At 38.2% G+C, this 25,248-nt stretch overlaps 4 protein-coding genes across 4 annotated transcripts; 1 reads left to right on the top strand and 3 right to left on the bottom strand.

Annotated features, from left to right (window-relative positions):
* Positions 1–838: 838 nt before the first annotated feature.
* Positions 839–9,630, bottom strand: slc35h1 (solute carrier family 35 member H1). Its single transcript, XM_008412812.3, has 10 exons — positions 9,502–9,630; positions 8,676–8,868; positions 7,837–7,987; positions 6,963–7,026; positions 6,804–6,876; positions 5,636–5,804; positions 4,442–4,525; positions 3,764–3,939; positions 2,738–2,867; positions 839–2,221 (listed from the first exon to the last, which is right to left on the bottom strand). Exons 2-10 carry the CDS (start codon positions 8,784–8,786, stop codon positions 2,076–2,078), a joined length of 1,104 nt encoding a protein of 367 aa, XP_008411034.1. The 5' UTR covers positions 8,787–8,868; positions 9,502–9,630; the 3' UTR covers positions 839–2,075.
* A 763-nt stretch (positions 9,631–10,393) lies between these two features.
* taf13 (TATA-box binding protein associated factor 13) lies at positions 10,394–11,232 on the top strand. The gene is made up of 2 exons (XM_008412803.2): positions 10,394–10,549; positions 10,622–11,232. Exon 2 carries the CDS (start codon positions 10,626–10,628, stop codon positions 11,001–11,003), a length of 378 nt encoding a protein of 125 aa, XP_008411025.1. The 5' UTR covers positions 10,394–10,549; positions 10,622–10,625; the 3' UTR covers positions 11,004–11,232.
* A 1,281-nt stretch (positions 11,233–12,513) lies between these two features.
* On the bottom strand, positions 12,514–16,673 carry tnnc2.2 (troponin C2, fast skeletal type, tandem duplicate 2). The gene is made up of 6 exons (XM_008412802.3): positions 16,538–16,673; positions 15,628–15,679; positions 14,642–14,785; positions 14,241–14,355; positions 14,007–14,143; positions 12,514–13,084 (listed from the first exon to the last, which is right to left on the bottom strand). The coding sequence occupies exons 1-6, from the start codon at positions 16,538–16,540 to the stop codon at positions 13,053–13,055; spliced, it is 483 nt and encodes a 160-aa protein (XP_008411024.1). The 5' UTR covers positions 16,541–16,673; the 3' UTR covers positions 12,514–13,052.
* A 1,845-nt stretch (positions 16,674–18,518) lies between these two features.
* tnnc2.1 (troponin C2, fast skeletal type, tandem duplicate 1) lies at positions 18,519–25,133 on the bottom strand. Its single transcript, XM_008412801.2, has 6 exons — positions 25,017–25,133; positions 21,206–21,260; positions 20,887–21,030; positions 19,811–19,925; positions 19,209–19,345; positions 18,519–18,684 (listed from the first exon to the last, which is right to left on the bottom strand). Exons 1-6 carry the CDS (start codon positions 25,017–25,019, stop codon positions 18,653–18,655), a joined length of 486 nt encoding a protein of 161 aa, XP_008411023.1. The 5' UTR covers positions 25,020–25,133; the 3' UTR covers positions 18,519–18,652.
* Positions 25,134–25,248: the final 115 nt, after the last annotated feature.

Raw genomic sequence — 25,248 nt, 5'->3', positions numbered from 1 at the left:
CACGATCCTAGTTCGATTCCCAGCCTTAGGAGGTTTGCTACGTTTTCTGTCAAACTACTAATGGATAAAGGCCTTTAGTGCTACAAAAATGTTTAAAAACATAAAGCAGATGCTTGTTATTGTCATTTTTATTTGTATGAAGAGTACGTTTAAGGGCTGTACTGACCCAACTGAAAACGTCATGCCAACAGCAACGAACAAATGGGGTTTCGTAGGTCCAACAAAATACATGCAAAAATATGTGGAAGTAAATCTCAACACATTTATGTTGCAACACAGCACCCTGTTACAGGAAATGAGAAAAGTAGTTATTAAGAGAAAATTAAACTCCAGAAGGATTTCACTGCAGAAACGTTGGACCTGGGCATTTTGTACTTCATCTATCCTACCCTGCCTAAAACTAAAACAACAAGAAACAAAAATTCTACTTTCAACTAAACAGTTTCAAATTTGTATGCAGACAGTTATAGCAAACATCTGCAATTCCATGTTTGTCAGCCTTGAACCCCCCAATCTACCACTTCACCTGATGTGAAGATCCAATTATTTCATGATTTGGTTGGAGACTGATGGAGCAAGAGCATGATCATGCATATATTGCATGATCATGCATATATTGCATGATCATGCATATATTGCATGATCATGCATATATTGCCTTGTTCTTCACCATGATAAACTGGCTCATCAAATTGCTGCAGCTTATTCATCCACGCAGCCCCCACTTCCTCACTGAACATAGCGCCCAGATACTTGAAACCATCCTGTTAAAGCAGAAATGGGCCCTTCTCCCTCTTCTCCATTACGGACCAATTGAATGTCGAGTCACAGAAGCAAATGACTGAAACAAATTTATTAAAAATTAAAATAAAATTTTAATTTTACACCCTTTTCATTAGTCTCCTTTTACTGAAAATTTTACACATCAAAATCTTTTCATAAATAGCTATGCAAATCAGACATATTCTTTAGCAAAAATAGCTCATAAGGCACAGCTTTGAAATATAAGAAAAGGCCTGGAAAATGTTAGTAACCTAACCAACACTGAACCAAGCTTTAAATTTACAGGCAGAGCGTTTTAAATATTGGTCAAAGTATGATCATTTAACATGTATTCAGTATTCTGATAAACACTATGAAATTATATTTAGGTCTATGACATCTGATAGCTGCTTAATGTCAAGCTGTATGGAAAGTATTAATATTGATGCAACAATCAATGGTCAGAGATAGGAAATGGCTAACTTTCTCTTAATTATCAAGTGGAATAATGAAAAATAATTTTTCTCCTCATCCATAAAACTCAGAACTGTGAGCACTCTTCTTTTAAACACACACGCGCACGCACGCACGCACGCACGCACGCACGCACGCACACACACACACACACAGGATCCTCTTAATCCTATTAATCTGAAAAAGGTTGACAACTTTATGATACAACACATAAAATAGAGATAATGTAATTTTTTGTTGGATTCAAAAATTTCACCTCAATCAACGAACCTGTAATTATTTTTTTATCTTATTCATTATAGCCCTTAAAAAAAAAACAACCAAAAAAAGAAACACTGAATATGTGAAAATTGGAACCAGAAACTGGTATTGGCCAGAATTAATAGGAATATTTTTCAGAATTGGTAGATTTATGTTACACATTAACTTTAGGGAAAAATGTTTTTTTTTTTTTTTTGTCCAAACTTATTCTCCACTATCAGATTAACATCGAAGATATCTCCAATGTGGCTGACAGATAAGGGGGAAAAAACTCCATTTGATGTGTCAGAACGTTGCTGTAAAGATATAACACTGTTTCTTCACCTGTCAGACATTATAAATTCATATTTGACTGTATTTGCTACAATTTAACATCAAAATATCTTATTTTTGTTGCGTTTTAAGTCCATAGAGAAATGTATAGCTAAGGAAGCAACAACAACAACAAAAAAACTAAAAGAAAAAAAACTAAGGTTTGTGTCACACTGAAGCCCTTCAGATAGAAGAAAACGGAAACGAAGAAGCTGGAAGAGCTTCTGTAAAAGTTAAGGAATGAGCTGGGTCCAAGTGGGGTTTTGTCAATGCAGTGAGATTTCTTGCTCCTCCTCTTCATCGTTATACTCATCAGCAGCCGAATCCTCACATTTATCTCCGTTCTGCCGAAGTAATGGCAACTGCAGCTCTGAACTTTTACTGCTGAGCTGCCGAATAGAAGGAACCTTATCTGATGGAGGAAAAACAACACGGGTTAGACGCATTTCAAAAAGGGAAAATTATTCATACCTCTGGCAGAATTAGATTTACAATTTACATAACCAAAGAGTTTATTTTTGAATGGAAACAGGAGGCATTTCTCAAAATGTGAACAATGTAAAAGGGGCATCAATTTTGAAGATAAAAAAAATTATTTTGTTATTTTTTTCATTTAAAACATGGCATGTTGAAAAATCAATAATGAACAGAAAAATCTTCACTAGATTACAGAAATAAAACACTTCAGGGTGTTTTCTAGGTGGACTATTAAGATCTGAATAAAATCATGACCTGCATGAAATTGGTACATAGAAGAAACAGCTTTAAAGCTGTACATGTTGTAGAATAATTTTCTACATTAAAAATGGATATTAAATTAAAATCTAGGAGATGCTGTGGATCATTGATCCTGCAGGGATGTAGGAGGTGGGTGAAGAGGGAAACAGACTGGACCAGGCATGGAAGGTGACGTCTTTTTCATACTTACTTTTGGAATAGTATGTTTTGAGTCCCACGTGTAAAGAAATCCCACAGAGACATACTGCGAACCCCAGCCAGTTCAGTTTGCTCATTCTGTCTCCCATCAGAGATGCTGCCAAAAGCAGCGTACAAACCTCCTACAGGAAACACCAAGCGATAAATACAAATGGGTTAGATTACAGCTGGAAGACCAGAAACCACAGTAGGTCAGAAGAACAAGAGAAAACAGCAATGTTGCTGCACCTCTTGGGTTACTTTGACAGATGGATGCGCTAACAGTAAAGCTCCTGTAAAGCTGAAATTAAAGTCTAAATTCTTTTTTTTCCCCAATGGCCCTAACCCTCTTTCATACGAGTTAAACTAAAATGCAACAAAATTTTACGTTTAGAAATGTCTCGCTCACAATCTGTCGATCTGACTAGTCTGAGAACAGAACACTAATTTAACAAAGAAATCCCCCCATTTTAATAATGTTGTTTAATGTGTTAAACATTGTTAAAGAACATTTAACTTATTAAACTTATTGATCATTACACAGATCAATATGTCACTGAGCCATTAGGAGTAAAAAATATTCACTACATTAAGACAGTCCAAGCAAATGATGTTAAGGTAAATGATCTCCAATTAAATTGTAAACCACAATATACATAGAATGTTACAAAAAAAATCTAAAATAAAATGTTCTTGCTAAGTTTTTTGGAATTTAGCAAATAGAAATAATTTTAGTGATTTTATCCAACTTAAAACAAGAAATGTTTAGTCTGATTTAATTTTATACAATGAGAAATTAAATCAAAAGGTTTATTTTTACAAACCTTTTTATTAAGGTCGATTTTCAGCCATAAATTACATATTCCAGATTTAGGCTTTTAATCAAATGTTAGACTGCACTTTATTACAAAACGGTTCAGTTTGAATATCAGTCATTTTCAAGGATCTACACAGAAATGCAGCAAGTTCCAAACCTTGAGAACACCTAATTGAAATTCAAACATTTTCAAGGATTTCAAGCACCCATACAAACCCTGACCTTAAAGATTCCTGATATCGACAATGTGAGGCTGGAGGTTTTGGAGACGAGGAGAAACTCAGAAAAGCCCAACCCGAAGGCTAGCGTGCCGCCTACGCTCAGCGTCATGAGGGAATAGAGGAGTGGAGAGAGCTCCGTCACCCGGAATAACTTCTCCGAAGCACTCAGGCTCAGCGCTGCAGAGAGAGGACAGACACAAGACAAAGATGGCAGACACGCTACAATATTTATCCTAGTAGAAGGATTCTTCTTTAAGGTTGTTCTTCAAACTATGTTATCAGAAAGAGCAAGGATCATGGCTCAGAATATATCAAAACACAAAATTAGTTTCCAAAACATTTTAGAGAAATTATTTGTTACCACATTAGATCAAATTATTAATAAACAGAACATGTTATGCAGTAAGCAGTATGTGTTTTGTAAAAAAAAAAAAAAAAACTGCATTATGGATATGCTCGAAGAAATGTCAGCCAAAATAGACAAGCAGCATTATTTTGTAGATTTAAAAATAAGCTTTTGATACCGTTGATCACAATATCCACAACTGGAGAAGTAATTACGGTATTAGAGATCTTGCTTATTAATTGGTCTCCTGTTACACAGTGACAGTTCTAACAAATATGTCAAAGAAAGAGATTTTTGATAAAAGTTATATACTGTAGCTTTAACTGTACTCACCTTCATTGTAGAGAAAAAGGGGAAAAAGTCCAAGAAACATGAGAGGCTGGAGGTGGTACATGGTATCGATGGGATTCTGAAGACCTGAAAAAGAACAAAATATCAAACAAGCTCAGCTGACTTTGTGTTTTTAAAATTCACCTCCAAACTAAATACTCAATAGCAGTGGTCCCCAAACTACGGCCCGCGGGCCGGATCTGGCCCGTCTCCACATTTGGTCCACCCCCCTGAACAATACCAGATAGCATTCAGATTTTTTTTTCATTTACCGTATTTTCCGGACTATAAGCCGCTACTTTTTTCCTAAGCTTTGAACCATGTGGCTTATATGTGGATTTTTCTTCATCCATCAGAGGGCTCTTTAGCAGGAAGTGAATCATTGGAAGTCAAAATTGGAAATAAAAGAAGAAGGCGCCCATTAAAACGGAATTAGGTTTTAATAGAGAATTGAAATTTGAGAATGTTGTTGATCAGTTAAATAGCATTGAGGGGAAAAAGAAGATTTTTTGTTTTTTTAAATAATACTGGGATCATTATGAGAATTGGAGGCACAGATATTAGGATCCAGTAGATGGCAGTAGTGCAACAATAATAGATGCAAGCTGCCATTGAAATCTAAAGAAGAAGAAAGCGCCCATTTTCATTTAGCACATGCTAGTAACAGACACAAAGGATCAGCACTTTTACTGTTACAGTTACCGTTCGGAAACTACCGTAATCAGTTCAGTTAAATCTAAACTTAGCAACTTTTTTTTTTCATCCGTAATAAATGTGATATTCAATTTACCTGTTATGATTCAAATTTTGGGTGTCCGCCCCCCTCTGCTGCTGCTGCATCGCTGTGGAAAACCTGGAGCGGCAGAGATATCTGCGGCTTATATGTGCATGTTTACTGTTTTTTTTTTTTAAAACTTTGGGGTTGCGGCTTATAGTCCGGAAAATACGGTATTTATTTCATAAATAGTGTTATTTCCTGGATTTTTTCTGTGAAGAACCCAGAGAGGGTTATTTGATTATGCTTTCTGGAAAACAATACATTTTTACATTTAGGCACTCCTGCAAACGTCACACTTTTTCTGTTACAAACTGACTCTGGCCCCCCACCAGAGAAGGAAAAAGTTATGTGGCCCTCACAGGAAAAAGTTTGGGGACCCCTGCTCAATAGTTGCATACTGAAAATGACTCAAGACCGACCCAGCTCTGCTTTCTGCATGAGGACCTGAGTGAGGGTCCAGCGGATTCCCCCAATGAAGGAGGCCAACAGCACCATGATGAAGCCCTCCATGTTGAACTGAGTCGATTCAAATGTAAACATAAAGAGACCGCTGGAGATCAGCAGGACCACGAGGATCAGGAAGGGGTTCTAGTTAAAAATGGGAAAGAAGGAGCAGACAGACGCTGTGGTGAGATTAGAATTTCTGTGTGTTGGAAATGTTTTAATGACTTTCTCAGACTTCCATTTTTCAGTAAAAAGAAGACCCTGTTATTATTCTGTTCTAACAGAATAATAAAGCATTGATTTGATTTGACATTTTGAAACAGACACTTCTTGAAGGAAGAAACTGTATAATTATAAAAACTAAAGCAGGCATTTGAGGGAAAATTATTCTATCATTATGAATATTTCTGGGACCATTAAAATGTTTTCTAATGGTTTCTAATAGTCTTCCCACTGCTCATTGTCAAATTTGAATGTAAGAAAACTAGTACTGTGGGATTTGTAAAGGATTTCCTGAGCTGAAACAGGAGACCGCATTAGACAGAGCTTTTTATGGAGATAAATTAGGGCCATGCAATTTGTTTACATTTCTTTTAAAACTGAGAAAAAGATTTAAACCTAAAGAAAAAAAAGTTCAAAAGTACTTTTCAGCGGAAATGTATGGAACTCCACAGGAAAATAAATGAATCCGAAACTGAAAGGAAAAAAAACTTGATTATGAAAAGTAGTTTGATTTTTTATTATTATTATTATAGTTTAAAATTTTATTTTCATTTTCAAATGATTTTTTTTTTTAAATTTCAGTTTCAATTTTGTCTTTTTTTTTGTACAAACTATGTGGTCCCAATTTAGCTCCATATGTTTTGCTTCAGGTTGGTACATTAGTACCAGACTGAAAACTTTTGTCATCCAGTGATTTCATTCCACAAGTTGATACATTAGTGGAACAAAATCAGCCCTAACTATCCCACCTGTCACACCATTTACTTCTAGTTGTGCAGCTACTTACAGACAGTACAAACAAAAGAGATAAAGAATAAAAAACATTTCCTCTTGTTAAAAGACATTACTCTTTGCTTATTTTAGCCCACTTATGATCAAAATAATTTGAATCTCTTTCAAATTCAAATAATCTTTGCTCACCGGCTCCTCTAGTTTGAACACGAGAGAGAAAAAGAGAATGAACAGCACTGCTGAGGACTTGGTCATGGTGTACCTTCAGACGTAAAGAAACAGACATCAGGATGGGACATTACAACAGTTCAGGTGACAAAGCTGTGACGCTCTTCTCCTTTAACTTACAAACTAATGGTGATGAAGAGGAAGCTCCAGTTGGAAAGCCCTATGTCCAGTGCTGTTGCCAAGGCTGCAGAGAAGATGAACATGTTCACTACTTACAATTATAAGTCAAATGCACTTCATGTACATACAGTATCCATGGCCACGAAACCGATATTATTACACTGGATATAGAGGGAATATACATGAATAGAACAAGATTTCTCCTGAGCTCGTCATATGAACCACTTCTCAGTCCATCACTCCAAGAATGGTTGCAAAAGGCATGATGAGAAGCATTGCTGCGTTGATATGATGACGGCAGAGAGTCGATATAAGAAGAAGCTTCTTAAAGAGACAGAGGGAAACTTCAAGGCGTCAAATTACGCTGTCAAATTTATTTTAAGTCAGCATTTTTATACCAGCTGAAGGTAACGGTTACTTGACAGAGATAAAACAACACTGTGTGCCTGAAAAATGCATAAGGCTGCGTTTTTAAAAAGTCAGACCTGCCCATTTAGTTTTTTTGCCATTACAGATTTGTTTTGCAAGAAATGTTGCTAAATATAGCGACAAAGATGTTAAGTTGGTAACAGTGTTAACTGCACACGACGTGACCAAGTGGGCGGGTCTGTCAGTCAACCCTCTATCACAGCAGAGAAAAGGGAACAACCACTGATTTTCAGACCTTTGCTCAGGTAGATATGATCGGTTTCACATCAGCTGATACTTCCATGTTTAAATGTGTGATGAAACTTATCAATTAAAATTTTAGTCAAATGATTATTGAAGAGGGAAAAAAAAAAATCAGTAAACACGATAAGGCCTGACCTTCAACCCCTGGCTCTAAGAATTGACGGTCAAAACATTTCAGAGTCCAAAAGTAACAAAAGCTTGCCTGTTGGAGCCACTTTACGGATGTAGTCTTCCCAGGTCAGAACGATGCGGGGTTTCCCTGTCCAGCACTGCATAGCCCGCCGCGTCAGAGCTGACAGACAGAAATTGACGCCAAGATGAACCAGCGTCATGAACAAGGGATAGTGGAAGCCCTGAGGAAAACAGAAGCGAACAGAATAAACTAGAATGTCTCCCAGTCCCTGAGAGATGCTAAAGATCCTACACAATGGTTATTTTCTTTTATTTTTTTTTGGAAATTTACAGATTCAGGGGATTTTTAGGCCATTTTTCACAAACACTCATTTTGGAGCTTAAAAGATGAGCTTATCATGTAAATCCATGTTCAAATTGAGAGTAAAATATAAAAGTAGCAGCTCAAAAGTTGAAACCCTCCCCCCGAAACTAATAAGATGCATTCAGATAACACATTTTGCAAATAAAAACCGCTTAAAAGGGTGTTTTTTAAAAAGGTTTTATTGTCTCTAGCGCCTTCATTTAAGTGTAGTTAGACTGTCAGACTAAGGCCTCTGTATGTGGGTTGTGCTTTACCCCTGATAAGTTACTACTACCTTCTCAGTATTTGAAATTATTGTCAAATACCAAATGGCACCTTCGCTGGCCTGCCCTGGCCTAACTTACATAGTTTTGATTCCTCTTTCTAAATATATTTGTACTTTTGCATGTTATTTGATCTCTTTATATGCAGATTTGTTTTATTTATTGTTTAAGACTCAATATATGATGGCTTCGTTTGCTTACTTCTCAGTTTTTATCCAAATAAAATGAAAGACAAGTTACCAGTCTAGCAACAACAAACACAAGTTGCATGAAGGTTCTTACTTTCATAAGCCATTTGTTATAGAAGGTGATGCCTATGGAGAAGACATAGTAGAGGAGAACCAATCCGACAGTGCGAAGGCCCCGGAAGAGAAACTGGACCGGCCACGCCATACGGAGCCGCTAATGAAGACAGACCACCATCTTCAAACAAACTCTGGACCCACCCATAGCTGTTCGCTGTGACCGGGACAACCTGGGTTTGGAGAAAATGAGGGGAAAGAGTGAAGTAATACTCAAAGTTCAGCGTTAGTGATGACGTTAGCGCCAGCTGTCTGTCAATCACGGCAGACCCACTCCCTAACAGTCCGCCGGCGCAGGAGCCGGCCAAAAAAAAGTTGAGCGGTAGATGACGAATTCCTTTCTCAGAGCGAATCTATTCTCGAAGTTACACCAGATTCCTTAGCTATGAGATTTAGCAATTCCGGGGTGTGCTGGTAACAAACTGGAAAGACAGATGGACATATATTCTGAAGGCATATTCAGAGATAATTTGCTTCTTAAAACACAACCCAGAGATGGACCGTCGATTCACTGCCTTCAGAAATCATTCTGATGTTGGTTTTTAAATGCTAATCTTGTATTTACATTAACCATAAAATCAATATTACTAGAACAGAGCAGGACATCCCGAGGATGCGCCACCGTGTAAATGATGCGGACCTAGTTCATTTTCCAACTCATTTTTATCATGGTTTGTGTTAACAGCTGTTAGACAGACTGAATGCTTTAGTACTTGGTTAGGCTTTATTAAAGGAACATGTGTTCACGTATTATACACGCCGACAGCAGGTTAAAGACATTAAAGTGACAGTTCAACAGCACTTACCATCTGTTGTGCGACTACATGTCTGTGTTGTTTTTTTTCTCCTTTTCTTTTTCTTCTTCTTCTCAGATTAAATGGCGCTTGGCAAACAGTGTGCAAAGGTGTGCATTACCGCCACCTTCTGAGCTGGAATGTGAACCAGAATGGAAACAAATATGAAGTTGTTCAACTGAACTATGAAGTAGTTCAACTAAACTGTAGTGTTCCTCTTTATGAAACTTACACTGGCCTCCTCAGCTCTGAAACTGACTTCCTCCAGTCATTAGGAATATAGATTTTCTCCCACTATTTATGTCACAGCTCAAGACACTGGCTGTTCAAACTGATTTGACTTTAAACATAGATTTTAAAGTGTTCTCCAACCTTGTTTATGGAAATCTATTTTTAATTAACTGTTTTATTGATTCCATATTCATTTATTTGTTATTTTCTGTAAAGTGACCCAGAGTTTTGTTGTACAATATCTATAGAATTTCTATTACAACATCCTGCCTTGACAGAGAGTGAGCAACAGACTAAAATTTAATGCTTTCTACCCACATTAAAGCTAATAAAGATTGGGAATCAAGTCACCAGTCTAAACGGATTTACCCCTTCTTTGATTTGAGAATTTATTGTATTTCAGATACAATAAAAGCAATTCCTACCCTATTAACCTATATACTGTCTCTGGATTCTGATTGACTCTAGGTGCAGATACTGATTTCCTACTATGTTGATGTAAATTATTTAAATTATTCAACGCTGCGATGGACTGGTGACCTGTCCAGGGTGTCCCCCGCCTCTCGCCCGAAATGTCTCCCTGGAGATAGGCATCAGCATCCCTCCCGACCCCACTAGGGACAAGGGTGCAAGACAATGAATGGATGGATTTATTTCAACGCTATACCAAGATTTTTCAAGTTTATGTCCTGCTGCACTCCAGTCCGACAGGTGGCGATAGTACACTGATAATCTGTTTACAAGTAGCCTATGATATACAAACAGGAAGTAGTAATTCAGACGCTCCGGGCTGTAGTTGTCTCGCGCTTCAGTTGGACAAGGCAGCTATGTAAGAAATGTCTTTTTTTGTTACGTTTTTATAAAGTTTAGTTGACTTTAATTATATTGTGTTTATTTCTAGAGTAATGGCGGAGGAGGAGGACGAGCAGGGCTTTGAGGAGGAGCTGGAGGACGGCTCTGGCGGGGTGGACGCCGCTGGCCACGGCAGAAGAAAAAGGCTCTTCTCTAAGGAGCTCCGCTGCATGATGTACGGCTTCGGTGACGACCAGAACCCGTATACAGAGTCCGTGGACATCCTGGAGGACCTGGTGATCGAGTTCATCACGGAGATGACCCACAAAGCCATGTCCATCGGGCGGCAGGGCCGCGTCCAGGTGGAAGACATCGTTTTTCTGATCCGCAAAGATCCCAGAAAATTTGCCCGTGTCAAAGATTTGCTGACCATGAACGAGGAGCTGAAGAGAGCAAGGAAAGCTTTCGACGAAGCCAATTATGGCTCTTAATAGACATACATGTGGACACATACTGCTGATATATCTGATTACAATATTCGTTTATTTTTTTTAATATAAAACTTAAATATTGCATGAGTCAGTTTTTTTTATTTGTTCAACTTGACTTCCTCTCCTTCTCAGTGGCTTAGCATCATAGATCAATACGCAATGCCAACATCTGATATTTTATAAGATTGTCTGAAACAGCTTGAATAAAGTAAATTACTTGTTCTTTTTATTTACTTTTATAAATGACCATCTATGTACAAAGGTACCAGTTGGACATACAGTCAGTACTCTTAACACTGGTTCCCAAGACTTTATAAAGTCTAAATATGGCTAATATGGCTCCTATCAACTATAGTTGATAGGAGCCATATTTAGGGTTCCATTAGTGACAAATGTGTTTACGTGCAGTTTGTATGTCTGTACTGATTTGTCTATGTGCTCCACATTATGTGGTATTCTGACCTACAACAGTTCTAAATGAAGACTCGTGCTCATTTGTTGTTGCTGTAGGTCAGCATACCACATTAGGTTTGGTACATAGATGATACAAGCACACCTTAGACACATAAATATTTTGGTGCTAATGTATCCCCTTACAGTTGTGGGGCTTAATATGATTCCCAGGAATGAAAAAGAAATACAAAAGAGTTCAAATCTTTTCAGGCGACAAGATCAAAACCACAACTGACCAAAAGGTATGTTTGCCAAATAACTCCCAAGACTTTTGGGATTTTCTTTTTTTATTTTCTTTTTTTAAGCTATGTGGCGTTTATATCTGGAGTATAACAGAATTCCATTTTTTTCTTTTTTAGAAAAAAGAACATTGAGTATGGTGGAAGTATTTTGACGGTCTGCAACTGCTTTACTGCGTCAGTACTTGGATGTTTTAAGTGAGGAAATCATGAATTCTGCTCTCCACTTTAAAATCCTAAAAAAAAAAAAGTGCAACTATCAGTTCTGTGTGAAATTCCTCCAACCAGAGGACGTACACCTCTGGTTGGCGAAAAAGAACATACTAAATGTGGGTTTTGTAGTGGAATTGCGTTTCGAACCACAACTTGGACAGACTTTTATTGTCAGTGTTTGGAGCACTCTGGGTTTAGGAAACAACACAACAGATTATATTTAATGTTATTCAGTGCTGGTTTCCATTCAAACTGAAAAAACAGACTTTAGCGTAAAAGATGTTTCTGTTGATCTATTCTTCGAAAAGTGACATTGAAAAAATACTTTTTTTTAAATCAATTTCTTTGCTTAAAGAGTTCAAAGTAGTCTGAGATTAACCTGCCAGGTCACAGCCAGGAATTATAGACAATAACTCAATTAACAAACACTGAACCTGAACTTCTACACTCACAACACAGTTTAATTTTTTTCAGCCGGTGTACGCTGGGACAAGCACAAATTCTGAAATTGACAAAAGTAAAGAAACAAAAAAAGATTTTATTTAAATTCCTGAAAACATTTTTTTTTTTTACACAGACCATAAATATGACAGACCAACTACCAGTGAGCATGTGTGTCAGTTCATTTATTCTGTTCAAGCAAGTTACTTCTTTGTACAGTAAAGTGTTTGAATTCCTTGGTCTATGCAGCAGGTAACAGGCTGCCTATCTCTCTAGACTAGATCTAGATCACAGCTTCACCAGCAGAGAGGAGAGAGAAGGGGGGGGGGGGGGGTGAGCTCGCCATGCATGCAGATGGTGTTTGGAGACGATCACCTCACTGCAGCCATGCTGTCCACTCGCAGGATACAGCATTAGCACAGCAAATATGGCAAACTGTCTGCGTCTATCAGCAAGTCATGTAGCTCAGCTAGCGACCCTCGCTCCAAAGCGAGGTGTCCCAGCTGTCTGTTGAGGATGTCTGCAAGGATGGAGAAGGAGGCAGTGAACCAGGTGGACAATGTGTCTTTGAGTGCTTTTTCTTTTTTTTTTCTTTTTTTTTGTGAGTCAGTGAAATAGTGGTAAGGGTATAGCGTGGTGCAGATTTATTCAGAAAGGGATTTTCACAGGAGGTTGGAGGAATGTCCATTGAGTCCTATTTGTTTTACTGCACATTCTCCATCATCTTGAGGAATTCTGGAAAAAGAGACAGGAAATTTTACCCAACAGGATCAGCAACAGTTGAAGCCCAAAAGCTGCAGGTTTATTCATTTAACCCAAATTCTGTGTTTCCACTACGTAGCTAGAACAGGCTAAGAAGCTACATTTAGGCCCACTTTCAGTTGTGATTCAACATTAACATTTGTTTTAGCTGTATTAATTCAATATTGGTTCAATATCCCTGTGTTTTGAAACACAGATATTGAAACTCTGTGTTACTTCATTCTTGTTTGTGCTTCTACGTTGCTTCAAGTGCCAGCAGATAAAGACTGAACCCATTCACAAATCATTTATTTTTCATGTTTTCTACTGTTTCATTGACAATAACATAAGATATATCTTACTGACATAAGGAAGGATCAAAACAATTAAATAAAAGGAAATGGCCTGGCCTAAAAACTCCAAGTGAGAAAATGTATCTTGTGAGAGAAGAAGCAAGCATAAACCCCTTTGATCTAAGATGTGTAATCTACCTTAGATTTCACTTTTTGCAATGTTTTGTTCAACCAACTGCCATGCTCTAACCACAAGTGTGTTACCAAGATAACCCACATTGGTTATTTTGTTACTAAACCAAAAATAGCAGTTATGTGTACCCCAAATTGTGTTATTTTTAACCATTAGTTTTTATAGTGTAGCAAGACTCTGTAAATCAAGTCATAAAGTCAATGGACTGGAGCAGAAAGTTAATCTTGCAAACTTCAAAATGATGTAAAAGAACAAAAACATCTGTAGGCAGTTTATTATTATTATTATTATTATTATTATTATTATTATTATTATTATTATTATTATTATTATTATTATTATTATTATTATTAATTGATCTATTGTTCAAAGATCAAGATCAACTTCTCCACAAGGAATATTTCATGTTTACGTATCATCACCCACTTACCGTCAAAGTCCAGCATGCCGTCGGAGTTCTTGTCTCCGTCCTTCAACAGCTCATCAATTTCATCGTCTGTGATGGTTTCCCCGCTGCTGCGGATGATCAGTGCGAATTCATCTCTGTCGATGTATCCATCACCGTTCCTGTAGGCAAGCACAAGAAAATACGGGAGCATAAGCATAAAACAGAATGCATCTTCCAAACAGTCTCTAATCCAGCCTCCAGCCGCAGTGGACGCACTTGTCGAACACGCGGAAACACTCTGCCAACTCTTCCTCGCTCTTGCCGGCCTCGTCCTCCTTGAGCAGCCTCACCATCATGACCAAGAACTCCTCGAAGTCGATGCTACCGCTGCCTGAAGGTTAGCAAAGCAAAAACAAAGAAAAAAAAGGGGGGTTAAAACCCCGAAATGACTGGTTAGATGTTGTGAGCTCTGTTGGACTACATCTGAACACACTTGAATTCCAAATTAGCCAAAGACTAAAAAAAAAAAAATGAATGATGCATAACAGAGTCAAGCTGAAATTTAGAAACACCGACATCAAAACATTTATTAACTTCTGTTTATCTGTTTGCCAAGTGACTAATGATGACAGTGCAACGCTTTTGTGCGTAAAAGTAAAACTGCGCGTTTTGCTCACCATCCTCATCGACCTCCTCGATGATTTCATCCAACTCTTCTCTTGTCGGGTTCTGGCCCAGCATCCTCATCACGGTACCCAACTCCTTGGTGCTGATATCACCGCCACCGTCGGTGTCGAACAGGTCGAAGGCGGCTTTGAACTCTGGAGGCAATCAATAAGGAAAATATTGTGGGATCTGGGCGCAGAATTTGGCTGATAGACATTCTTTAGGTTGTATGATTATAACTTCTAAGCATCAAGGGTCAACATGATGATGTGAGAGGATTCTATGTTTTCTTTATTTATCAGAAACATGACATGTTGCTATTGAAACATATTAATTGCTATTTTTGTGTTCAAAAATAGCAAAAGGCCCTCCCCATTTGTCTACCTTGAAATTTTATGCACAATGGGCTATGTCTGTACTTTATGTGTACTAATGATTTGAATCAACAATGAAGAGAGATTTTGCAATTTATAAAAACATCAGCTATTTGAACAACATTAGCTACTTTCTTTTGGTAAAAAAACCCCAAAAAATCCCACCTAAACTATTTTATGGGACAACATCTTAAACATTGTAAAAACATAAGGAACTGTTATTATATTTGTGGTAGAGAAGGTTTGTGTTGGAGGAAGTGTAAAGTTTGAATCTGGTCAAAGTGCTAATGCTAACTTGATTGCTAGCAGAGCTTCCTGAACCCCTGACACAGTTAGTTGTTTCCAGAAAACAGCACATCAAAACTGTGATTGTTGAGGTTTACATCTCACCTAGCTTGAATTGACTTTGAAAACCTATCACTATTTCCCTGAGGTTTTATGCTCAAATTCTTATTTTATTGTTTGTTTTGATGAGTAACTGATTCTAGACTTATTTTGTTAAATAGACATTATTGCAACAATTTGGTGGAATCTAACTCATTTAAACAGAAACCCAAATTGTCACAGTAGCCTTTTTTTTTGTGTGACTAATTTCTAGCCGTCTGTTTTGTCAGTGTACTCACCAGCCAGCATTTCCTCGCTCAGATAGGAGCGGGCCTCTTGTTGTGCGTCAGTCTGCAAGAAAACAGGGGTCACTTCACTCCAGACTTCATTACCTGACTCTATAAATCTGTGTTCAGCTGAATTGTGCTTCAGTCCACAGCAGTGGAGGGGATTGTCAGAGTCTGCTCTGACAACTTATCAATCATTTTTTGACACCAGATAATTGATTTAGAGAAAAAAAAATGCTTAAAATACAAACAATAGCAACCATTTGTGTAGAGTTATAGTAAAAAGTAAGAATTCTTGAGGTAAAAGTACTACTGTAGAGATTAAATTTAGGCTCTCGTCAGTTTAAGGGATTTATTTCAGGTTATGTTTGACATTGTTGCTCCTTTGGGTCACATGGTACATCATAAATGCCCCGGTCTCAAAAGGACTTTATGGAGCTTGTTGAACATTAGTCCAGCTATTTCAGGCTCAACACATTACACTCCCTGTATATGGCCCGGAGACATCCAATCCACTGGAATCTGACTCCTAAGCAGAATCTGCACTTTCTCAGCTGACACTCCATCCTGCTCCTCACCAGCATGCAACGCTCAGCATTAGGAGTATTTGCAGGAGACTAAGAGCAAAATCAATCCGTATTTTAAGAAGTCAATCAAAATGTTGCGCAGATTATCCAAATTAGTAAATTTTAAAGTAAAAGTTCTATGTGCAATAAGTGCAAAAAGAATCAAAAGAACAGGTAAACATCTACTGGAAGCCAAAAGAAAACAGTTGCATTTAAACATCTCAGCCAAAGGATCTTTTTAATTATTCCATCATTACTACAGGACTTTAATATGACTCATGGCTAACTAAATGCCTGGTTCACTAATAAACACTGAACACCGTAGAATGGTCATTTACGCAATAAATGTCTCTTACCATGTTTGTGGATTATGCTTTCCCCCCCAATTATCCGACGTGAAAAGAAAAGCCCAAAGGAGTGGTCAATCCGTGTGCACCCCAACAGAGAGACTAGACATCAAGACAAGGTTCAGACACACTTTAAACGGGGGCGGCCAGGCCCCGCCCACTGCATCTCACAGGATTCCAGATTTAGTATCCTGAACTTTTAGGGTTCTGGGGGACCAGGGCCAGGCCAATCACACCTTGGAGACTGACGCTCTAGGTACATGAAGCGACGCAGCTCAGAACTAAGGAGGCCTTTTGAGTAATTCTGAAATCGTGGGAAAACAGAGGAGAGTCGGAATCTGAGGAGACGCAAGAGGGATCATGGAGGGATCATATCCCAGCATGATGCTGATAAGAGCTGATGGAGCAAAGACAAACTGAAGGAATTCTATTAGAACAGTGGCAGCGCTTTGTATTTTAAACTTGTGGATCCTGATAATCTTGGCAACAGGTTTAATGTGATGACTAAAAAATAACAGAGCTCTGATCAGATGGGGTTTCCGGTCAGGCCTTGTAAACACATGAGGGTCAACAAGGGAGGTGGAGGTCTTCATTTGACTGATGCGGGTTGTTGGTTTTGTGATGATAAGCCTTCAACGTGTGCAGAGGCCGGGGACCCATCTCCCCGGCTCTGACCCCTCCTTCACTGTGCCATGAATAGCTGATAGATTTTCAGCTGAACAGGGGTGCAGAGAGGCAGAACCCCCCACCCGTTACATCCAAGGCCTGAGAAACCCAACCTGATGCTCCAAGTTTGGCTTCAGTTCCTGGGAGGTGGGGGGCGACTTCACATTCAGTACAGGAGGATATTGAGAAGTTGGGCAGAAGAGATGGCAGGGGAGGGTTTTTAAGAGGTAGTGGGAGGGGGTGGGGGGGGTTGCAGGCTATAAACCCTGAGGAAGACCAGCGTTGACTAATCCGTGTTGTGACTGTCTGTTTTATGCCTAAGATAGCGGCTGAGACTTTGGTCTCCGCATTGGGAGACCTGTTTGTGAGCTAAAGTAATCAGATTTTATTTCTAATCAGATATGACGCCTCAGAGGTATTAAATAATTGTACAACAATTACCTTAATGCACGTCGAGGTAATTGTGCAGCATGGAGGCTTTGATTGAGTTGAAAGTGGAGACAAAGTAGATAGGGCTTGAATTCCGTGTGACTTCGTGAGACCAGCTCATGTCTATTGGAGGTTACATAGAGAGTTGGGATCAGGTCTAAATGTCCCAGCATCTGTGTTTCCATTTAGCTTAAAATTGGAATTACGAAAATTAAATTCGCTTCATGGAAACACTGCAATTTTTCAATAAAATGTTTTTGTGCTAGGATGAGGTGGTTTTACCTTCATTCTGAAAGTAGTGTATTTAAACTGCAACACCTTTTTCGCATCACACCAGTCACGTGATCAGCAACCGGATGTAGCCAGTGCCAAAAAAGACAAAGAAAACAGGAGTGGTAGGAGGAGGATGACGCGGCATTCTTTTAATGACCTATGGTGCAAACAAACTTATTCACGTGATTTTAACTGTATTTCTTATTTTATGGAAATGCTGCAATCACGAAATTGTGTTGTTTTGACAATAGCAAAATGGAAATAGAGCTGGTGACGGTGGGAAAGGTAGGAAGACGTTAAAACCTGTCAATTCACCTGTATGGTATGGATTTAGAAAAATGAGGACAATAAGCCTCAGAGTAAGGAAGAAGCTTGGTTTATTTATAGAGCAGAGCTCATGGTGTGGAAGAGACTCTGGTCTGAGGGTGAGCAGGATGAAAGTGGGGGGGTTGAAGCCAGCTGGTGTTGCATTTCTGGAGACACGGCAGCTGCCAACAGGACAGCTGAGGGGCCGGCGTAAGAAAGTGTGTTCGTCTTAAATGGTCTGAATGTATATTTATAGAAATCTTTAACAACACTCTGATCTGAGTTTTACATGAGAAGAAAGAGAGGAAGCGCTGACTGAGGGGGAGAAGTGTGGAGATGTTTAATTCAACTGGGTTTATACACTTTGTAAACCATTCATATTTGTAGCATTTAGTTTCTTCTTTGAGGGGTTTATTTGATTTCTGAGGAAGGAATGTAGAGCTGGGCTCATCACTGGACGTTCTCCATCATCTTGAGAAACTCTGAAAGGAAAGAAAAGAGATCAGAGTGTTCATTATTCACACCAGCACAGATATTCAGACCAAGCAGGGAGCAATTAAGCAGCTTTATGTTATGTTTAGTCCATCATTTACAACCCACACATTGTGTCGATAGAAGTATGAATTATTAATATTTATTGTATCTGTTTCACATTTTTTTAAAAATACATTTGGTGTAGTATTATTATGCATGCTAGACTTTTCAGCTTCACTTGGTCATACATTATTTCTTAATAAAGCTGTGTTTTGTAAGAGTATCTCAATATCTTGTTTTACAAAATATTCAACCCTTTGTTACCTCATAAGTATTCAAAGTTTTTTTTTTACAATGGCAAGTTTTGATGTGTATAATTTTAAACTTAATTTAATCATTTTTTTCAGCTGCACATCATTTTTAAGTTTCAAATTATTTATTTTCAGTTCCATTTTTCTGTTCAGTTTAAAAAAAGAAACAAAGGCCCAATATAGCAAGGCAATTTTCCATTTGAAAATGTCAACAATCTTACCATCAAAATCAATTTTTCCGTCTTTGTTTGAGTCTGATTCGCCAAACATTTCATCAATGTCTTCCTCCGCAACCTGCTCTCCAGTCATGTGGAGGATATCTCCAAACTCTTCCCGGTCAACGAAGCCGTCTCCGTTCCTGCAAAGACACAGAGAAAATGTGTTAAACTATCATCTTCTTATTTATTTTCTCTTTCATATCACCACACAAGCAAACAATTTATATGCATCTTTATAGGTCAGGACATTTTTCTATCAAGAGATCTATATCGAAGGAGCCGAGTTCGTGAACCATCTTGAATCTCATTGTAACAGCAACATTGTCAAAAAGGTAATTTACCTCAAACAACAAAATACTGTATGTATGAAATGTTTGCAGTCTATGTGTGACATGAAAACTTTCTTCCATTACATTAGAACGATTCATTTAAACAAATTAAGTCTAACTTTATTAACTCTCTGAAGTTGCTCTGCAGAAACTCCAGATGGCAAACAAGATGTGTTATTTCTTCATTCCTCAGTATTTAACATGCTTATATTTAGGTCTGGTGGACTTTAGGGTTTAAAATATTGAATGCAGTGTTTAGCTTAGGGAGAGTCATACTTGTCGAAAATGCGGAAACATTCTGAAAGCTCCTCTTCGCTCTTTCCGGCCTGGTCCTCCTTTAGCTGCTGCACCATCATGACCAGGAACTCCTCAAAGTCGATAGTACCGCTGCCTGAGAAGACATGGAGTCAGTGAGACACCAGGGTGGTAACTTCAGCTAACTCTCACCCCCAACTTACCCCCAACTAAACAACTAAACAAAACACAGGAAACTACCTACATAAAATGACTATAGAACAATGAAAAACTTGCTTAAAGTACAATAGACAAATTACTTAATTTATTTTTTATCAGCGTCCATGGATCCACCCCTCCAACCAATCAAATGCCTCCCTGGGAATCTACCTATATATCAATCAATTAATCAACTTTATTTGTATGGCACATTTCAGCAATAAGGCAGTTCAAAGTTATAAAAACAAAAAAATACAAAGTCATAAAAATACCATATAGTCACCAATTGAGAAAACCAGTGACAAATATTACATTTTGATGAGTGCCATTATTATTATTATGATCAACACACATCATATATGCTTGTCGATGTCCCATTTACTTTGGTTCAAAAGCAACTCTAAACTGGTTTGATTTTAACCTTGATTTAAAGAAACTCAGTTATGCAGTTTTCTGGACGTTTGTTCCAGATTTGAGGTGCGCAGAAGCTGAAAGCTGCTTCTTCATGTTTGGTTCTGGTTCTGGGGATGCAAAGCCAGAACCAGAAGACCTGAGAGCTCTGGAAGGTTGATACAACAAAAACAGATCTTCAATGTATTGTGGTGCTAAGCCATTCAGTGATTTACAAACTAACAGAAGAATTTTAAAGTCTATTTTCTGGGCTACAGGGGGCCAGATCAAATGTCTCCAACTCCAGCTTTGGCAGGTCAGTGTCCTTCAAGTCTGAAAATTCTCCTTTGTTCATCATTTATTACATCCTGAGCAGTTCATCCAACACTTCTGATAAGATGTGTAGGAGCAGGAAAACATCTAAACTATGCATGACATTGCCGTCTGAGCAGTCATGTATCACTGTTTGGATTTTTGGGCGTAAAACCAAAGTACAATAGAATCCATACCATCTTCATCCACCTCCTCAATGATGGCATCCAGCTCCTCTCTAGACGGATTCTGGCCCAGCATCCTCATCACGGTGCCCAACTCCTTGGTGCTGATGTCACCGCCACCGTCTGTGTCGAACATGTCGAAGGCGGCCTTGAACTCTGACCAACAGGAACATAGGATTGAAATTCAGACAAGATGCATTTGCTGCAATGTTAGTTTTTCTTGGCTCCGTATCTCTGGAAGCACATCATAAAGTATATTATTTTACCTCTGACTGTTCAAATCAACAGGTTATTCTGGAAAACTGACAGAATTTACACAAGGGTACCAGACCTGAAATCATCTCCTCAGTCAGGAAGGAGCGGGCGTCAGTTTGGGCGTCAGTGGGCTTGGAAGATCATATGAAGCCGGAGAGGAGAAGAGGGAAAGAAGTAAAGAAAAATTGTCATTATGTGTTTTGAATGGTATCAAAGTAGTTATAACATTATTATCCAGATGAGTAAGATGAGTCATTGCATTTACTGCAAAGAGAAAGACACACTTAAAGTCACCTGAAATGATCACTGAGTAAAATTAAAAATGTACAACAAAGTAATGAAGGTAAGAGAAAAAAGAACCAACAACATGATTATGATGAAGCTTTTTGTCTATAACTGATTGTCCTGTGGGAGGTGTCTGAAGTTTTGATGGAAATCTTGAAGTTTAAAGCTATTTATATAGCTATTTAAAGCGATACATCAAAACAAAAAGCTATTTACATTTCCAATATCAAACTAATTCCTTACAATTTCTGCTGCATATTCAACTTCTTTGAGCTCCTCATCATACATGTCACTTGATTTGATTTGTTTTTCAGTCAGTATAAACATTTACACACCAAATTCAAAAACACTTAATAACTTATAAGCTGAAAGGGGAGCCAGAAGAATACATTTATTATATCCACACTTTTATAAATGTTAACGATTAACTCAGCTAATTTAATTTCCAACATAATTTCTCATTTTTCCTTTATAAATGAATCTCAACACTTTCTGAGTAATCAGGTAAAATTAGCCAAGTCGAACTTTGCTGAGTTGTGATTAGATATTTAACAATGTGTGTTAGTTAGTTTTTACTAAAGAATAAGCTGGTCATCTATTGACTCAGACTTATTTTTCCACACTTATTCCTTCTGACATGGTATAGAAGGATTTTTTTTTTCTGGGTTTCTCCTCACCTAACACCAATCAATGTTGGGTTAAAAGTTAGACAAATAAGGAGACAAGATCTCCTTATTTGATCCAAGAACAAAGATGAATTAGAACTAGTTTAGTATCACTTTCTGTACCTCTGACCTCCTTTTAAAAAATTGTCCTTTTCTGTAAAACTGCAGTCAGGCTGAAGTTTGCTCTGCAGCTGTTTTATCTTTAAAAGAGTTATACATTTGAAAGAACCTGAACCTTGGGAAATGTACCGATTCAAGGAAAAGTTAGAGAGGTTTTCATACAAACATCGCCGCATGAATGTTGTATGGTGAATTCCCAGTTGGGTCGAAATTAGATTTTTTTCCAGTTACTTACTGTACTTTCGGTCAATATCCCATTGAAACCCAAAGTAATGTCAAAGTTTCAACCATCTAACCCAAACTGTCACCCTTAGTTCAATTGATATTGGTCAAGATGTTTAGGAACAACCCAGAAAACCACCCAAAGCTCCAACCAGTCATAAACTGGAGCACATATGAGGACAGCATTATATCAAATGGACAAGCCCAATGCCTAGTGGAGAATAAGTTTATGGTGAAATGTGATAAAAATTGAGTTATTTTGGCCAAAATGACATCTAGAATGTTTGAAGGAGCCAACCCCCTCTCCATGGTTTAGATTTTTCCACTCAGCCTCAGTCAGATTGGTCTCCATTTGCAGATCCTATAGGATTACTCCCTGTAATTTGGAACCACCTCAAGGGTGATGCATGTTAGACCTTTTCAAGTATTGTGAGCAAGATATTTGATTGGCAGCAAGGTACATTTATTGATTGGTCACTTGTTGAGCGAAGGCGGTACTTCCAAACTCCTCAAGCACTACATCTCAACTACCACTTTCAATCCACGACGAGACAATACTAGTAGTTGGTGAGATGGAAAGCTTCAAATCGATAATTCCCTGGTCAAACCATTCGCTCCAGTACTTTTGATCAATTTTGAATGACGAGCGTATGCAGCATCATTTTTATGGGGCAACCTTCAACCAACAGACATACAAGAGATTTTAGAGAAACTGGCCACCCGAGGATACACAATGACATCAATGGAGTGTCAACCACAGCTCCTGTTGATCAAGGTCCACTGATGTTTTGACAATGGAGAAAGGGCTGAAGTGAGGCTTTCAAACCAAGGCACACTGTACCAGTCGCCAAGCACAATAGTAGGAGCATTATGTTGAGTGTCTGTTTATTTGCAAGTGGTCTATTGCAAAAAGTGGATGGAATAATAATTTTAAAAAGTCTATAGTTTGTATGGTGGTGATGCGGGTTATAGTACGCAATCTATGTAGCCTCAGTCCTCTATGTGGCTGTCATAGGTTTGAGACCCGGTCTGTTGACCTTTGCCACATGTCTTTCTCTTCTCTCACAACCCACTTTCCTGTCGACTGACTGTGAAATAAAGGCATATACAGTCAAAAGCTCCCAGCAAAAAGCAATAAAAAAGATATCAAAATTCTGCAAGCAGACACTTGAACCATTTTTAGAACGTAAGAAGCACGCTAATATTATCTTTGGAAATGGCTCAAACTACAGTTACAATATAAAAACAAGGGCAGTGCAAGAAAACCTAACAGTTTATACAGGCTCTAGATATTGTCCCAGAAAGAGAGGCCAAACATCCAGAATCAGCCATGGGCTTGTCTGTGGCTGCAAAAGGTTTCTTTCCATATTTCTTATGGATACTTAACTACACATCAGTAAATTTATATGTACATATAGTGTACATAATCCTGGATATTTATCATTTTGAATTCAAACTTGTGAGTCTCATACTTGTTTTTAGAAATCAATGAATTTGTCTGTTTTATATTCATTCCCCCTCCTAAAGGAATGGATCAAGTCAGTTCTATGCACAAAGTTATAGGAAGGTATGTGGTTTCAAAAACATACGCCTACAGATTTCTCAGTGAGCTGACATTTATAAAGATGCAGCACGAAAAAGCCAGTGTTGGAGCGATTAGTGACCAAGCAGCAGGACATTTCTAGAAATAGCTTTCTATAGCGAGAAGTCAACTCTAATCCTGCCGCAGTTGGCTCAGCTCGTCAATGTTGGCTCTTCAAGTGGAACGCCATGCAACTTCAGACCTGCTATTCTTCATCTCCAGAGGGATATGTGAGCATGCTAGCCTAGTTTAAAAATTCTAAAGCTTAGAGCTTACCTGAGTACCTTCATAGATAATATCAAACTGGGCTCTGTTTGGTACTTGTACAGCTCCAGGAAAGATAATTTACAAATGTATAACTCACCTCAATTTAGTGTGAAAACTAAATTGCCAACTTTTCTAGCAGCCAGTGAGTTATTCTTTGATTTTCCTGAAAGCATTTAAAAAAACTTTCAGATGATCATGGGAGCCTACCCATCAGTTCACTTTGAGCTATTTTTAAGGTGAGACTTGGATGAGGATTTGAAAGGGATTTTCTCAAGGTGACTGTCCAAAATTAGAAAGAGAGCACATCTTCTCTCTTTACTCAGCTGTGCGCTTTTATCTTTGCATGGTTCCCTCCTGTATAAATGACGATTTTATGTAGTTCAGCTACTGCAGGAAACAAAAGCAGATTATATATGAAGAGCTATCAAGAGTTACAGAAGACTTAACCTTCAAAGAGAAGTTGCAGGAATAGTTGTGCGCTCAGAGGATCTTTGTTTGCAGCAAGTGTGCGCCTCAAATAAAACTCAAAAGAATTTCAGTAATTCCAACATCTGAAAACCCAACTTGCGTGTAAATCCAGCCACTCTCCAGAAATAAAAAAAAAAGACTTGAAGTCCTAAAATTTGCTAAAACAAGTCTTCTTGATATAATAATTTCCATCTTCTGGTTTTTTGTTTTAATGCCGTCAAGATAAATCCTTGAAGATAAAAATCTTTGCTTATCTCCTTCTGTCTTCAGGTTCTTACCATGGTTCTTGGTTTGGCTGATCAGGCACTTGTAGAGACAACAGGCAACAATAAAGGAAACCTTTCCCTCCACGCAGTTCAGGTAGCACTGTGCCTTTCTTTCTTCCACTCCATAAGTACCCTCTGTTCCACATATCATTTTACTAAAAAAGATCAGGATTGGGCCAGAGAAGCCCTCCTCATCAGAGCTGGCCAATCAAGTCCAGCTTTAGATTGTGCCCTGCTACAATTT

The sequence above is a fragment of the Poecilia reticulata genome, chromosome 7, assembly GCF_904066995.2.
Source record: "Poecilia reticulata chromosome 7, P_reticulata-male-v2, whole genome shotgun sequence".
NCBI classification, from domain to species: Eukaryota; Metazoa; Chordata; class Actinopteri; order Cyprinodontiformes; family Poeciliidae; genus Poecilia; species Poecilia reticulata.
Note: the sequence above shows the minus strand (reverse complement) of the source record. Positions and strands in the feature narration are given on the sequence as shown.

Bases quoted from the DNA above. Each gene is read 5' to 3' on its own strand.
- slc35h1 (XM_008412812.3), bottom strand. From the start codon at position 8,786: ATGGCGTGGCCGGTCCAGTTTCTCTTCCGGGGCCTTCGCACTGTCGGA. The intron at 7,027-7,836 runs GCAAGCTTTTGT...TCTTCTCTGCAG, and splicing joins CCGTAAAGTGGCTCCAACAG to CCTTGGCAACAGCACTGGAC. The intron at 2,868-3,763 runs GTCAGGGTTTGT...TGTTTCCTGTAG, and splicing joins CGATATCAGGAATCTTTAAG to GAGGTTTGTACGCTGCTTTT.
- taf13 (XM_008412803.2), top strand. From the start codon at position 10,626: ATGGCGGAGGAGGAGGACGAGCAGGGCTTTGAGGAGGAGCTGGAGGAC.
- tnnc2.2 (XM_008412802.3), bottom strand. The intron at 14,786-15,627 runs GTGAGTACACTG...GATTGCCTCCAG, and splicing joins GAGCGAGGAAATGCTGGCTG to AGTTCAAAGCCGCCTTCGAC. The intron at 14,144-14,240 runs GTGCGTCCACTG...GCTTGCCTACAG, and splicing joins TGTTTCCGCGTGTTCGACAA to GAACGGTGATGGATACATCG.
- tnnc2.1 (XM_008412801.2), bottom strand. The intron at 19,926-20,886 runs GTATGGATTCTA...ATGTCTTCTCAG, and splicing joins TGAGGAGGTGGATGAAGATG to GCAGCGGTACTATCGACTTT. The intron at 19,346-19,810 runs GTATGACTCTCC...GTGTCTTTGCAG, and splicing joins TGTTTCCGCATTTTCGACAA to GAACGGAGACGGCTTCGTTG.